The 13,569-nt window shown below is 34.4% G+C and overlaps 1 protein-coding gene across 5 annotated transcripts; it reads left to right on the top strand.

Moving 5' to 3' along the window:
- The first annotated feature begins 2,653 nt into the window (after nucleotides 1-2,653).
- LOC123196204 (clathrin interactor EPSIN 2-like) lies at nucleotides 2,654-11,267 on the top strand. 5 transcript variants are annotated; one of them, XM_044610123.1, is made up of 14 exons: nucleotides 2,689-2,927; nucleotides 3,704-3,839; nucleotides 4,351-4,402; nucleotides 4,692-4,771; nucleotides 4,853-4,931; nucleotides 5,184-5,267; nucleotides 5,384-5,529; nucleotides 6,616-6,915; nucleotides 7,004-7,099; nucleotides 7,190-7,422; nucleotides 8,134-8,348; nucleotides 9,179-9,475; nucleotides 9,524-10,187; nucleotides 10,283-11,267. In XM_044610123.1, exons 2-14 carry the CDS (start codon nucleotides 3,805-3,807, stop codon nucleotides 10,852-10,854), a joined length of 2,853 nt encoding a protein of 950 aa, XP_044466058.1. In that variant the 5' UTR covers nucleotides 2,689-2,927; nucleotides 3,704-3,804; the 3' UTR covers nucleotides 10,855-11,267. The 5 variants fall into 5 exon arrangements, 4 of the variants coding, with proteins under 4 accessions (XP_044466056.1, XP_044466058.1, XP_044466057.1 ...); XM_044610122.1 differs by having other exon boundaries at nucleotides 9,179-10,187; nucleotides 10,283-10,572; nucleotides 10,609-11,267; XR_006497634.1 differs by having other exon boundaries at nucleotides 9,179-10,187; nucleotides 10,283-10,914; nucleotides 11,088-11,267.
- Nucleotides 11,268-13,569: the final 2,302 nt, after the last annotated feature.

The raw sequence follows: 13,569 nt of genomic DNA, 5'->3' as shown, positions 1-13,569 counted from the left end.
AAAATAAAAGTTTAGGTGTACAAACGTGTATACCTTCATGCATGACCTTATATGCATAATTTCATAAAATTATAGGCTTGTCATGGTCATGCATGACCTTAGGATAATCGCACATATAAGTCCCATATTATGTTTAATTAAGGATGAATTTCACTTTTTTTTTTTTGGGTAAGTTGATGAATTTCAATTTTAAAAACTTCAAAACACATATCCTATCACCTGACATGTTTCTACCATCATGCTTTCACAAAATAAATCAATTACAACAACAGATCATAACCCATGTATATAGTTACACTAAGACTTGCTAACACAACATTTGCTTAAGACAATGTTTATGTATCTACAATCATGATATACCTCATCAAAATCACTAACATGGAATGCTAAAAATCAGGTATTCAAATTCACATATTTGACTTACATTCATTCACACTATTACATATGATCTTCATATTCAACCTATTAAACTATGATGCAAACATAATAGTAATATATTTTAGCATAAGATTAATCCATAAAATCAAATTTTCACTAAAATCCAATGAAATGGATGTTTGAATAACATGAATCAAAGCCTCTTACTTATTTAAGCTCCAATGTACCACAATATCCATATGCTAAGCTGATGTATAGGCATGAACCTTCTATGCACAACTATTCATCAGATGAAAAATCACATCCCTTTTGACACTTGGTTATTGTAATGCATAAACAAACATTTAACTTAAAATGACTAAAATAACCTTGAATTGTACCTATAGGTGTTAAAAAGGGCATTTTAGTAAATTTGAGTTACTGTGAATGTTTAATTGTCTTGTTATGCATTTTTGGTCAAGTGAAAATAACATTTCTCTTTGGATGATAAGACTTCTAGAAGGGGTCTTACAACCTCGTCAAGGTTAGGCAAATTGGGCTACTTATCCGATCGCCAACGAATGTTGAAACACTATTAGGTTTGTAAGTCTTTGGGACTATGAGTGTTAGTCTATAACATTGTCTTAAAAGAGCTTGACATGGTGTTTGATGCGAAAAAGTGTTTTCATTTATTCCGTGTTAAAGGGTAGTTTTAGTAGCAAAAGATAACACTTCATGTACAAAAGAGTATGGATTCAAGTCTCTTTTGGGGACATATTAAAATTAAATTTTTGATTTACCTGGTTCGATGGTTATGAGATCAGTTATTAAACTCAGGGTTTGTCTTGGTCGGTATGGTTGATTTGTTCCCAAAAGGGGCAATCCAACTCAGATGGAGTTCCTTGTTACAAAAAAATGTAGGGTTGTGTTGGGGGTAATAGGTTTTAGATGTGTGGTGTGAGCCAAAGAGGATTTGGGATCCTTTGATTACTAGTTTTTCATTCCCATCATTGTTGAGAGTGAGTAGTATTTAGGTACAATTTAGATGTTTCTATGATTGATTCTCTCTTGGAGGTGGGCTTTTCTAACAAGATGTACAATGATGAGACATAGTTATGCATCCGTTGGGTGACGTTGGGAAAATTTTCTATAATTAGTTTAGGTTTAGAAGTTGTACCTTGCTTGGGCTGCATAGTGCCAACCTTAAAGGTGGATCAACTATATTCCATAAAGTGGAAAGACTTTGAACTGCTCTCCGAGTCTTCCAAAGATGAATTATCTAAAGCTTTTTTGTGTCATCGATCGTAAGCCATCGTTAAGATTTACAGGGATTGCTGAGGTAGAATGTGATAACGCTCTCTTTCTAGTGTCAAATTGTTGATGTGATTTTTTATCACTAATTAATACACAAAATTTTGAGTCTTATACAAGATAAACTAAGAAAACATCCAATAGAATCTCAAGAGACTTATATGTCTGCTAAGAGGTATTAAAATACAAATAAAAAAATAGATTTAAAAAAAATGAGAAGTAAGATTTTTCACATGGTTGGACTAGGTAATTGGAATGTCTTCATCCACGGTGTAGTTATTGATTGATATGTTTTACAACATGATAGCTATGACTGCTTAGCATTAAGTATTTGCTTTGGTTTTTTTTTTTTTTAATTATTTGTTTATGTGTCTGTATATCTTATTTTCTCTTCATTGTTTGTATTTATAAGACTTTTAAAGTGAAAGACACATTGAAACTAAACATATTAGAATTTTAATTCCTCCTGAGATTATAATGGATATATTCATACTCCAATTTAAATGGAAAAAGGAATGTTGTAAAATTGGAGATATTCCGGTTAGAGAGGCAAAGATATCTTCTTATTTAATATTTAATATGAAAATATTTAATAAAAAATTATGAATAAATTCCTATTGGAGGATAAATCTCGAAAAAAAAATTCTTACAGGGTGAGGATTATTAACAACATATAAGATAACATTTACATAGTACAATTCAAGAAACTCTATGTGAAAAGAATAATTAGGCATATAAAAACTTTATCTTATAAAAATAGTATAATATTTCAAAAAAAAAATGTATATCAATAATGTATAATTTTTAAGGTATGTTAATTGGAGGAACATGAGACAAACTTTCCGAAGTCGAGGCATGTAACATGTTTTTTATAGGATAAATTATTGGACGAATTAACGTGATAAATGATTTGATGACAATAATTAATCAGCTTAAATACATGCTTAATGAAAAGAGATGATAACAAATAAAAGGGAAAAAACATGGGTGCTTATTTCGCTGCGTGTAAGTTGCGCTGTCTTTTTTGGATTTCTATTATTCATAGCGTTTGAGTTTCTCTCTCCGATTTTATAGATACAATAACTCATGCAGTCATGCTATGTTCCAAACCCCACCAACGCCAACTTAATACGCAGACTCCTCACCTCTCCTGTTTCTTGCTAAGCTTTTTCTTTTTTTCTTTTTAATACCAATTAAATCATAATTTTAACTTCAGATCCGCCCTTCCTTTCCATTCCTTTTCTGCTCAATTTATTCAGGTTTGATCTTTTTTACGTCTTGTCGGATCTGGGTTCGTTTCAGTTTTCTCAATTCTGTTCGTTTTAGATCTGAAGTTCTCGTTTTTGAATCTGAATCAGCTCATTTCGAGTCAATATAATTTTGATTGATTTAGATCATGTCAATTTCGAATGTCACATTTGTTTTTTATTGTCTTATTTATTCTGGGTGTGATTGAAAACTTTGTTTGTTGTGAATTGAATAAGTAGTATGTTGCAATTTTAGTTTCATCTGGGTTTGCCTTTGATCTCATAAAGATTGTGTGGGTGATGTATGGCTTTTTATTGCCTATGTGTGTTTGTGTGTGTGTATGTATACTGATTTTCTTAATGTTTGATTTCTAGTGGAAAATGATATTTGATGTTCGATTTGGTACATAATACATTCATCTTTCTTCTACAATCAATTGATGGTAGATTATGAAGCTTGGCCTTATAACTACCATTTCTTGTATGTGTGAGCGCATGTGTTGAAGAGTCAACATGGTTGTTGTAATGAGTTAGAAGCGTTCCATGCTTGTTACTGATTTGTATTGAAGAGGCTTAGGAGCAATGCTCTGTATACACACTTTTAAGTACATAATTGAATTCAGAAATAACGTGTCATCATATGATTAGATGTTATTTTATCTTGAATATTAGTGAATTACATAATAATATATCATTTATGTAATCAAAAGTGTGTACACGTATTTCTATTGATGTGGTTATGGTTTCATTTTTATAGCTGGCGCTAAACTCTTATGTTTTTCAAACAGTGCATAAAAAAGATTTTGGAGCAAGCTTGTCTTCTTTCAAAGTGGAGGGCAGCAATTATAACAGGTGCTGAAAGAGTATTGAGTTTTTTTTTGGAGATAGAATGAAGAAAGCCTTCGATCAAACTGTTAGAGATCTGTAAGTCTGAGAATTATTTCAATAAGTAGTTATTTCAACATCTCTAATGGTCTCGAAACTTGCTGATAACCCTCAAAATTGCCTTAGACATCACTGAAGTCTTGTGTGATAATAAAGCACTCTTTTCCGATGCCTCAAGCTTCTCCAAAGACTCCAAAAAAGCAATAAAGGCTATCGCCTTTTGACCTCTGATTGTCTTGACCATACTCAAGGAAGTGGCCACATCGCCTTGAGTAAAGCCTTGCCTAGGCATGCCTTTGAGAACTAAAGTTATTAGTAGTAACCTAATTGATATTTAGAATGTTTCACATTTCGAACAATAAGAATCTATTGTTAACAACATTTATCTAAACTGAAAGTTACACTTTCTCTTTTGATGGCACAACACTTTCACAATTCAGAACCACTTAGTTCATTGGTCCTTGTCTAATTTTTCTTCTTTGTGCATTGGTTCATTAAATCCTAGAGAATTTGTAATCATTTTGGTTAATCTTTTTCTATTTTCTTGCAGTAAGAGAGGAGTTAACAAGAAAGTGCTTAAAATTCCTGGAATTGAACAGAAGGTAAAATTTTCCCCTCATTTTATTCCCTATAGGTTCCACACCTTTTTAGTTAATTATGGCTATTTAGTGTTTTTTTTTTTTTTTCCCTGCAATTGACCTTGATGTGGTGACTTTCAAATTCTCTTTTGATAATGTGCTGTTGATATTGCAATATCCTTCATAATATCTTGACCTTTTGTTTCACTGATTAGTTTATAGTATGTCTTTAAATTTGATACCATCTGTCCCTTATGTAGAAGCAAGTAATAGTTGGTATAATTTATTTGATTATTTATTTTTCTTTTTTCAGGTTCTTGATGCTACTAGCAACGAGCCTTGGGGTCCGCATGGAACACTTCTTGCAGATATTGCACAGGCTACCAGGAACTAGTAAGCTTGAACATTTTATTCATATGTGCTTTTGATTGCCTAGTTTGATTCGAAATAATTCATTTTGACAAAATTTTGCAGCCATGAATACCAAATGATTATGGCAGTTATTTGGAAGCGGATTAATGACACTGGAAAGAATTGGCGGCATGTGTACAAGGTTCGCATTTCTTTGGATGTATTAGTTGCATTAAGTGGCTCATAATAATTGTTATCTTCCTGCATCCTCTTTATTTTTTTCTGATGTTTCTTTCTGAATTTTCTGTGCTATAAGTGGTGATTTTTCCCTTTATGAGAATTGTCATTTGTGGTGCTCCTCTTTTGATTCAGGATGCGCCTTGCATGTTTTCTGTTGCTTTGTCATGGTTTCTGGTAATATTAGAACTGAAATATTTTTTGTTCTGAGCTTCAGGCTTTGACAGTTTTGGAATATCTAGTAGCCCATGGGTCAGAGCGTGTCATAGATGATATCAGGGAACACGCATATCAAATATCGGTAATGATCAATTCCTTAATACTATTTGACAGCTAATTTTTCATTATATGCTTTAAAACCTCTTTTAGTGTATATATATTATAGTTTCTAAAAGCTATTCTTTTCCCATTTTGCAGGCATTGTCCGATTTCCAATATATTGATTCCAGTGGAAGGGATCAAGGTAACAATGTCAGAAGGAAATCTCAGAGCCTTGTGGCCCTAGTAAATGATAAAGAGAGGATAATAGAAGTTAGGCAGAAGGCTGCTGCTAACAGAGACAAGTGAGTCTGATCTATTAGAAATTCAGCTCAAATGCTTTTTCTTGGATTCTGAGTGTTAGTTTCTTTTTGTGTTCTCACTATTGATATATTGCCAGTATTTTCATTGTTTCTTTCTAATGTTGAAATCAAACCATCTCACACACACACACACACACACACACACATATTTCAAATTGTATACCATATTATGTTTTCATACAAACGAGAATGCTGTTTTCACTTAATACTCACATGCAGAATTAGAGTAATCTTAGTTATTATTGTTGTGCAAGGATAGTTTATTTTCACTTTTCCGATCAAAAGTTGTGGTTTCCTTTTTTTTTTTTTTTTTTGTGGTAACCATGGAGGCATGGATCACATATCACTTAGAGACAACTGTTCATTTTAAATTAATAGCTTTTGAGTGTTGCTTAACCCTGTAGCATCTTTGATGAGCAGAATAATATAAAAGTGAAGTAAGATGGTGGCAGAATTTTTTATGTTCATGTGTTTGAGTAATTGCTTGTTTTTGCTTTCATGTGTTTTCTTGATTGTTTGAATGAAAGAGTTGTAGTATCATTTTCAGTTCTTGTTTTGTCTGTAGGGTAGGCGTAGATTTCTTGCTGCACCATTAGGGTGGATTATGATAAGATATGTCAGAATTTGTTATAATCCTACTTTTGATAAATTATAATACTATGTTTCTAAAGTGTAAAAACCTACATTGAATTATGTTCAGGTAGTACAATTTTAGAAAAAAAAGTCAATATTTTGTTTAAAGTAATAAATATTGGGATGATATAAACATTAAAGTTTACCTTTATATTTTGTTGACACCAAGTTCTTGCAACTTGATTGCATCTTTTGCTTCTGTAAAAATACAGCAGCTACATTATCTCCTTAACAATTCATAAACCTTTTAAAGGGTTATATAAAGTGATGACTTGCATAGAGCAGTTGCTGCTGGTGTTGTTATATATGCTTAGTTTGTATTGGTAATGTGAGTGTAGGGGAGTGTATTTAAATTTGTGGATTTATTATCGGCTTCTCATTTGGTGGAAATAGAGATTCTGAGTGACATATAATTTTCTTTTTTTTGTTGAACAGATTTCGCAACCCATCAGCAGGTGGAATGTATCGACCAGGAGGATATGGTGAGAAATATGATTATGATCGTTATGAAGGCCGCCATGGAAGCAGGGATGATGATTATAGTTATGGGAGAGAGAGAGATTATGGGCATAAAGATGATGATCGGTATGGCAGAGATTATGAAGATCGATATGGCAGAGATGTGTACAGAGATGATGATTACCGCGGAAGGAGTAGAAGCGTTGACCATTACCAAGATGGCTCAAGCAGGAGCTCTGATAGAAACTGTGACGATGATGGTCAATCAACAAGTCGGTACGTATTAAGTTTTGTAAGTAATGATTGTCAATTTTTATCCTGAGCATAAGAATTAATAAACTTCCTCCATTTTTTATGTTGGCAGGCAACTTGAGCGGAAATTTTCTGAACAAAATATTGGTGCTCCTCCTAGTTATGAAGAAGCATTAAGTGAATCACGAAGTCCTGCTCGCAGTGATAGGTTTTATTTTATGTTATAGAAATGCAGTGATATATTTCTCTCTATTGTATTCATGACTATGGCCAGTTTTAACTCCTTTTTTGATTAAAGGGATGGAGAAAATACAGCAGCATCTGTTCCTAAAGCTTCTTCTCTGGCTGCTCCTGCAACTTCTTCTCCGCCTGCGGCTTCTGGAGCATTTTCTCCACCCGTTCATCCTGCAGCTTCTCCTCCACCTGCAAGCCATAATCCAACTCAAGGAGCTAACTCGTTCAACAATTCTACATCTGGGAACGAGGAAGTTTTGACTTCTGATGAATTTGATCCACGTAATTCATTTTCAGGTGCAGTAATTCCTGTACAGGTGCTGTTGTTTTGTCCAAATCATGAAGTCCTTTGTTTTAGTGTCTTTTTCTGCCATTCTATTAATATCTCATAAATTCTTCTAGTTACAACTTTCAAACATGCACACTTTTGATTTCTTTGTGCCCATTTTAATTTATTATTGAAATGTGAGATTACATTTTAGTTCCAATTTTGTGATAGGTGCCCAGACTTAGGACTATGTTCTTGTTTATTCGTAATTTGTTGCTTCAGGTTTTGAAAGGGCATTTGTCAATGGCACTGAAATCAATTTTACTATCAAATATAAACACAAGGTTTGAGAAAAAGTTAAGTCATTTGCCTAATTTGGCAAGTATTATGTCTAGGCCTCAGTTCTCATGAATACTTTCAACCTGGAAAAAATATGAATTTAATTTTCTCCAGAACCATCTTCATTCTAGGAGCAAATATTCAAAACTTGCATGATGGTGAAGATGGCGCAGCTGACAATAGGGAAAAAATCTGTACAAGTTTTCCTCTTTTCAATAATTTGTTAGTAAAATTACTGATATTTTCTTGTCAGATATGATGCACTGTTATTGACAGTAGGTCTGGGCTTTCTGTTTTGAGGAAATACTTTTTTTGAAGAGCTAAGATTGTTTCTTTGTTTCAGCTACTTCACAATGATATTCCGATAGTGGGAAACTCATTTTTTTCTTTCCTTTTATCAGCTACCCCTACTGTTGCAAGCACTCCTGCCCCTACTACCTCAAATAATGTTGAAATGGACCTGCTTGGCTCTTTGTCAGACTCTTTTTCTTCAAATACATTGGCCATTATGCCACCCATGCCTGCAACTCCCAGTAATGAAGCTGATGCACATGCTAATGCTAGTTCAATACAAACATTTGCTGCAACTCAGTCACCATCCAACATGATGAATCAGGTAGCATGATTTATTGAATAGATCGATCTTGAAATCCATTTTCCTTGGTTGATATGTTATATAATGAGAGATTTTGTTGTTTCAGAGCAGAGTTTAATTTCTCTTGTGGAGTGATATCTGCAGATACTTATTGATTTGCCTTTTAACAATGTAACCATCATAAAATTTGAATATTTAAACACAACAAAATCATTTGTAACCCATAAGACACTGTATTTCAGTTAAATAAGAAAAAGAAACTTGTAGTTAGAAAAATATTAGCAATAAGTTTGCAAGGTGTCGGTGTTTCTTATTTATAGTACATAAATTATCTAATGGTCTAATTCTCAAGGAATTCAACTGCTTGCTATAAACATGGACAGGAAAGATGTAATTTCTAGAAGGCTAGACACTTGGTCTTCTTCTCTATTAATTTGAAAATGCTATTATAGTATTTATAGATTGTGAAGATAACTTCCTCAGTGTAAACAAACAAAGATAAAATGGTTCTGAGAAATGATTTGAAACATCAAATATTAGTGAATAATTTTATTTCTGTGGGGTTTCCAAGTACATACTATAACAACTGACTAATAAGATGTGTTTCCTTCAAGGTTAGGAATATAGTATTCTTCCTGCACTTTTCTTTGTTTAGTTTGCCAATGGTTCATATAGCTCAGAGGATTATGAAGATATTTATTCTGATGTTCACTATATGGTTGAAAGACTAGTTCAATGAAAAGAGGTGGCTTTTAATTTCTGCAGACTTATTTTGTTTCTTTCATTATTTATTTTTAATTCTTTTGTCATAGTATTATAGTTTTTATATAAACATATTTTCTTTTGTGTAGTCATTTGATGATCCATTTGGGGAGTCTCCTTTTAAAGCTATCCCTTCTACAGAGTCTGCCACAGTTCAACAACTGACTTCAGCATCAACAGCTTCTTTCCATTCAACTCAAAATGCCGAAATGCCCCAGCCAGCAGCCCCCAATATGGAGTCGGTCCCCAATTTTGTGGATCCCTTATACAGCATTTCATACTCATCAAATGATTCCAATAGTCAACCTCCCTCAGTGAACTCTCAGTTTTTGCCTCAAGAACTGTTGATGTCGCAGCCGGAGACTGATATTCTTGCAGACATCCTTCCTCCATCAGGACCTTCAGCATCTGTAGCATCACAGGTAGCCTTTTCACCTCCAACTGGCCAACCTGCACCAACCCCTAATATTTATAGGAGCCAGTCTGCACAACAAACGGCTAATATGTATGGGAGCCAGTCTGCACAGCCAACTGCTAATATGCATGGGAACCAGCCTGCACAGCCAACTGCCAATATGTATGGGAACCAACTTGTACATCCAACCACTAACATGTATGGGAGCTTTCATCAACAGCCAGGATCTTTGACTCCACAGCAAGGACTGACTGGTCATGTAGGTCCAAACTTAGCCCCTCAATCCCTATCTGGTGCAGTTGCACAGTTTAGCAGTGGGACCTTTGCACCGCAAGGCACTTCTTCTGCCCATGTTGCTTCAAACTTGTCTCCTCAAACTTCAACTGGACCAGCTGCACAGTTTAACAGTGGAAACTTGATACCATATCAGAGTTCTGCAGTTCCTTCTACTCCACAAATTTCTCAACAGAATCCACCTGCACAGCAGAACAGCACTTTATTGAATGACCTTCCTCAAGCAGGACAAAACCCTACAATAGCTTCACAACCATCTCTTTCATCTTCAACGGGAGCGCTTGCTTTAGTACCGCCATCTCAACCATCCAAGGAAAAGTTTGAGCTGAAGTCAACAGTTTGGGCCGACACTCTTAGTAGAGGGCTAGTCAATTTGAATATATCTGGATGTGAGTGCTTTCACGATTCACAAAATCTAGTATAACAATTTTTATTTAATATCTTTCTTGCTTAGAAGTTTGACTTCGTATATCTCTATGTGCAGCTAAGACAAATCCTACTGCAGACATTGGAATTGATTTTGATGCCATTAACAGGAAAGAAAAGAGGTTGGAAAAGAAACCTCCACAAGCTCAGGTGACATCTACTGTTACCATGGGTAAAGCTATGGGATCTGGTTCTGGGTTAGGCCGTACTGGAGCTGGTGCTCTACGGCCACCGTCAAATCCTATGATGGGTTCTGGCATGGGAATGGGCATGGGTGGTGGCCCTGGTATGGGTATGGGCCGTGGTCAGATTATGGGAATGGGCATGGCTGGTGGCCAGGGTATTGGCATGGGCATGGGCATGGGCATGGGCATGGGCATGGGTATGGGTATGGGTATGGGTGGTGGTTCAGGAATGAGCATGGGAAGCTATGGAGGCATGAACCAACCAATGGGAATGGGAGTGGGAATGGGTATGGGAATGAACAATGGCATGAATATGGGAATTGGGCAAGGAGTCCAGATGCAACCACAAATTGGGATGCCTCCTGGCACAACAATGCCCAGTGATTATCGGCCCATGATGGGTACAGGAGGGTATACTCAACAACCATACAGTGGTGGCTATTAATGAGACAAAGCAACCTCCCTATGCAGAAGTGAGGACGGTACATACATGTTTGATTACGAGGTAAAAATGTTTGGCATAGCAAAATCTAGTTTTATCAATCATTTGATTATGAAGAACTTCTAGTTACATATATATGGCTTTGAGAGCTGTATTTTCGTTATCAACGTTTGTAATTTTCTGGGTGGCCTGATATCATTTTCGTCATTTATCGCCTTTTGCTTCATTCCTTTCAGGCCATGGTAGGCGTTTTGGTAAATTTGCTCTCTTCAGCTGTTGTGAAGTTGTGTACCAATGAGGAAAACCTTTTGTAGTAGGCTATCTCTTTTGATTCCTTACATTCTTTGTGATTTTGGAAAAAAAATTACAGTATGTGTTTACTTACTAAAACAATAAATTTCATATTTCATTTTTCACGTGTATTTTTCTTGCCTTCCCTCTATCCACTCTAGCACTGGAGTGAGTTTAGCATTAGATTAGATTCAGTTTTACTCTAGACTCATTTGAGTGCTAGAACATTAGAAATTTGCTTTTAGTTACTCTCTGAATTAACAATAGAAATTAAATGATAAAATTTCTCTAAGTTAACAAATAAATTAACTAAGTTTATCTTATAGAAAATAGGAAATAATATCACTGTTTTTGAAAGTGAATAATGAATGTATATAATAATTATTTTAACTTTACAAAAATAAGAAATGAAACTTTTCTGGAGCTGACTGCAGTCTAGGTCTAGCTTTAGAGTGAAGCCACTTAAAGCAATCAGTCGGAGTTATGAAGGCAAAAGTAGAAAGAAATCAGATTAAAACCCTTTATTATTTTTATTAAAGCCGAATACCAATTTCCCTTGGAAACTTTTATTTATTTTTTCCACCCCCGATTAACGAAAAGTTATTGGTGACCAGCTTGGCATCGCAACACCAAACCATCACCCACCGCACAAACTGACACCACCACACTCCTAAACTACTGCCAAGTTCATTTCACCCTCCCACCATTGCTGCCATTCGCAAGCCAATTTGCCACCACCACTAACATTCGCTAGGCAAACTACCACCGCCTATGATAGACCCAATGCTTTATGGTAAATCATTTTGGATAATGTTGTATTTGTATAAAATGTATCATATTTATGAATAAATAAAATGACATTTCATCATATTTGCTTTACAAAGATTTTACGTATGAGATGAATGTTCTTGGAATAGTATAATTATAACGAGTAATCAACAATATGCACCTATGGTGGCTGTGTTAGAAAAGTTTATACCCATATTATTAGCTAGACGAATGGCAAAAATATATAATAAGAGAATCATCATATTAAACAATCCTATTAAGAGGTGATGATAGTTTGGTACAATATATAAAGGAATATTGTTTGCATATTGACTAGATTGACTTATTAGATAATTTCATATAAATGATAATACTAGTGTTTGTAGAATAATTTCTTCAATGGATGATAGTGCAAATAATCCTTCGACTTAATATCACGGAGCATCTTGTGTACTAATCGACCTTGTTTAACACTAGCTAATGTAGTCCTTTTATTAGAGCTATCAAATCGGTAATTTTTGGCTATGCAGAGAAATAAATTAGAGCTATTTCAATAACAAAAACCTTGAACACCTATATGTGTTTGTTAATATGTTTTGTTAGTTTGACCAAGCGTGGTTCTCAGTAAATGAGTCTTGATAAATATTCATTTATTTTGAATCTTATATTGGATATGAATGTTTGTAATATTAAAATAGAACGTACACATCTAACCTTTGGAATTCATGTCTTGTCATCTCATTCCACCAATTGGTTTGCCAAAAAAATAAAGAAGAATTATTCAACTTCTATTGCTCTACAACAAAGTTTTGGAAATCCCGTTGGAATGCTCATTCTATTAATGGAAAGCTCATTCTACATGTAAAACACCTATTTTGGATTGCAAATCACCTATTCTATATCGAAGGAAATGTTTTATGAATGTTGACAAATGAAAGTTTCACATAAGGAATGACCATTCCATATAAAAATTTTTGTATTGTCCAATAATTGAACAATGAAAACAAATGGTAAGTGCTTGATTAGATTGATCGAGTCATATAGGAACAAGTTTCAAGTCTACTAGTATGCTAGGATGTCTTAGTTACACACATCAATGCACCTTCATTTCACACCTACCATAATGTACATGTCTCGTCTTGTCTCATCTTGACTTTCTCTTGAATTTTCAAAACTTTTGTCACTCCATCTTGCAAGGGCAAAGAACTTGTTGCTTTCTGTGCTATGCTAGTGGAGGCTCTGGAGAAGTCATAATAGGAGAGCACTTTAATGTGGGCTTTTTACTTAGATGTTTCCACCACAATATGCTTTCCATATATGGTATTCTTATTCTTGTTCTCCATTATGGAATTATGATGAACTTTAGAGTGATCATTCTAATAATGGAACACTCATTCTATGGTCAATTTGTAGTCGAGTTTCACGTTGATGCGTGACAAGGACTAACACTACAAAATTTGATATCTATATAACCTTATTGTAATCCTACAAAATTATAGAGTAAAAAATGTAATTTTAACAAACTCATAAATAATTAAAATTTTAAGTAAATTTAATTGTTTGGATGCAATATGTCTGATTAGCTGAATATGCACGGTGCCTAATACATGAGCCTTAGACCTATGGTTGTTTACATATTTTTTATTATTTTGGGAATAT

Source organism: Mangifera indica, chromosome 14, assembly GCF_011075055.1.
Source record: "Mangifera indica cultivar Alphonso chromosome 14, CATAS_Mindica_2.1, whole genome shotgun sequence".
Taxonomy (NCBI): domain Eukaryota; kingdom Viridiplantae; phylum Streptophyta; class Magnoliopsida; order Sapindales; family Anacardiaceae; genus Mangifera; species Mangifera indica.
This window is presented reverse-complemented; position numbering and strand designations above follow the sequence as displayed.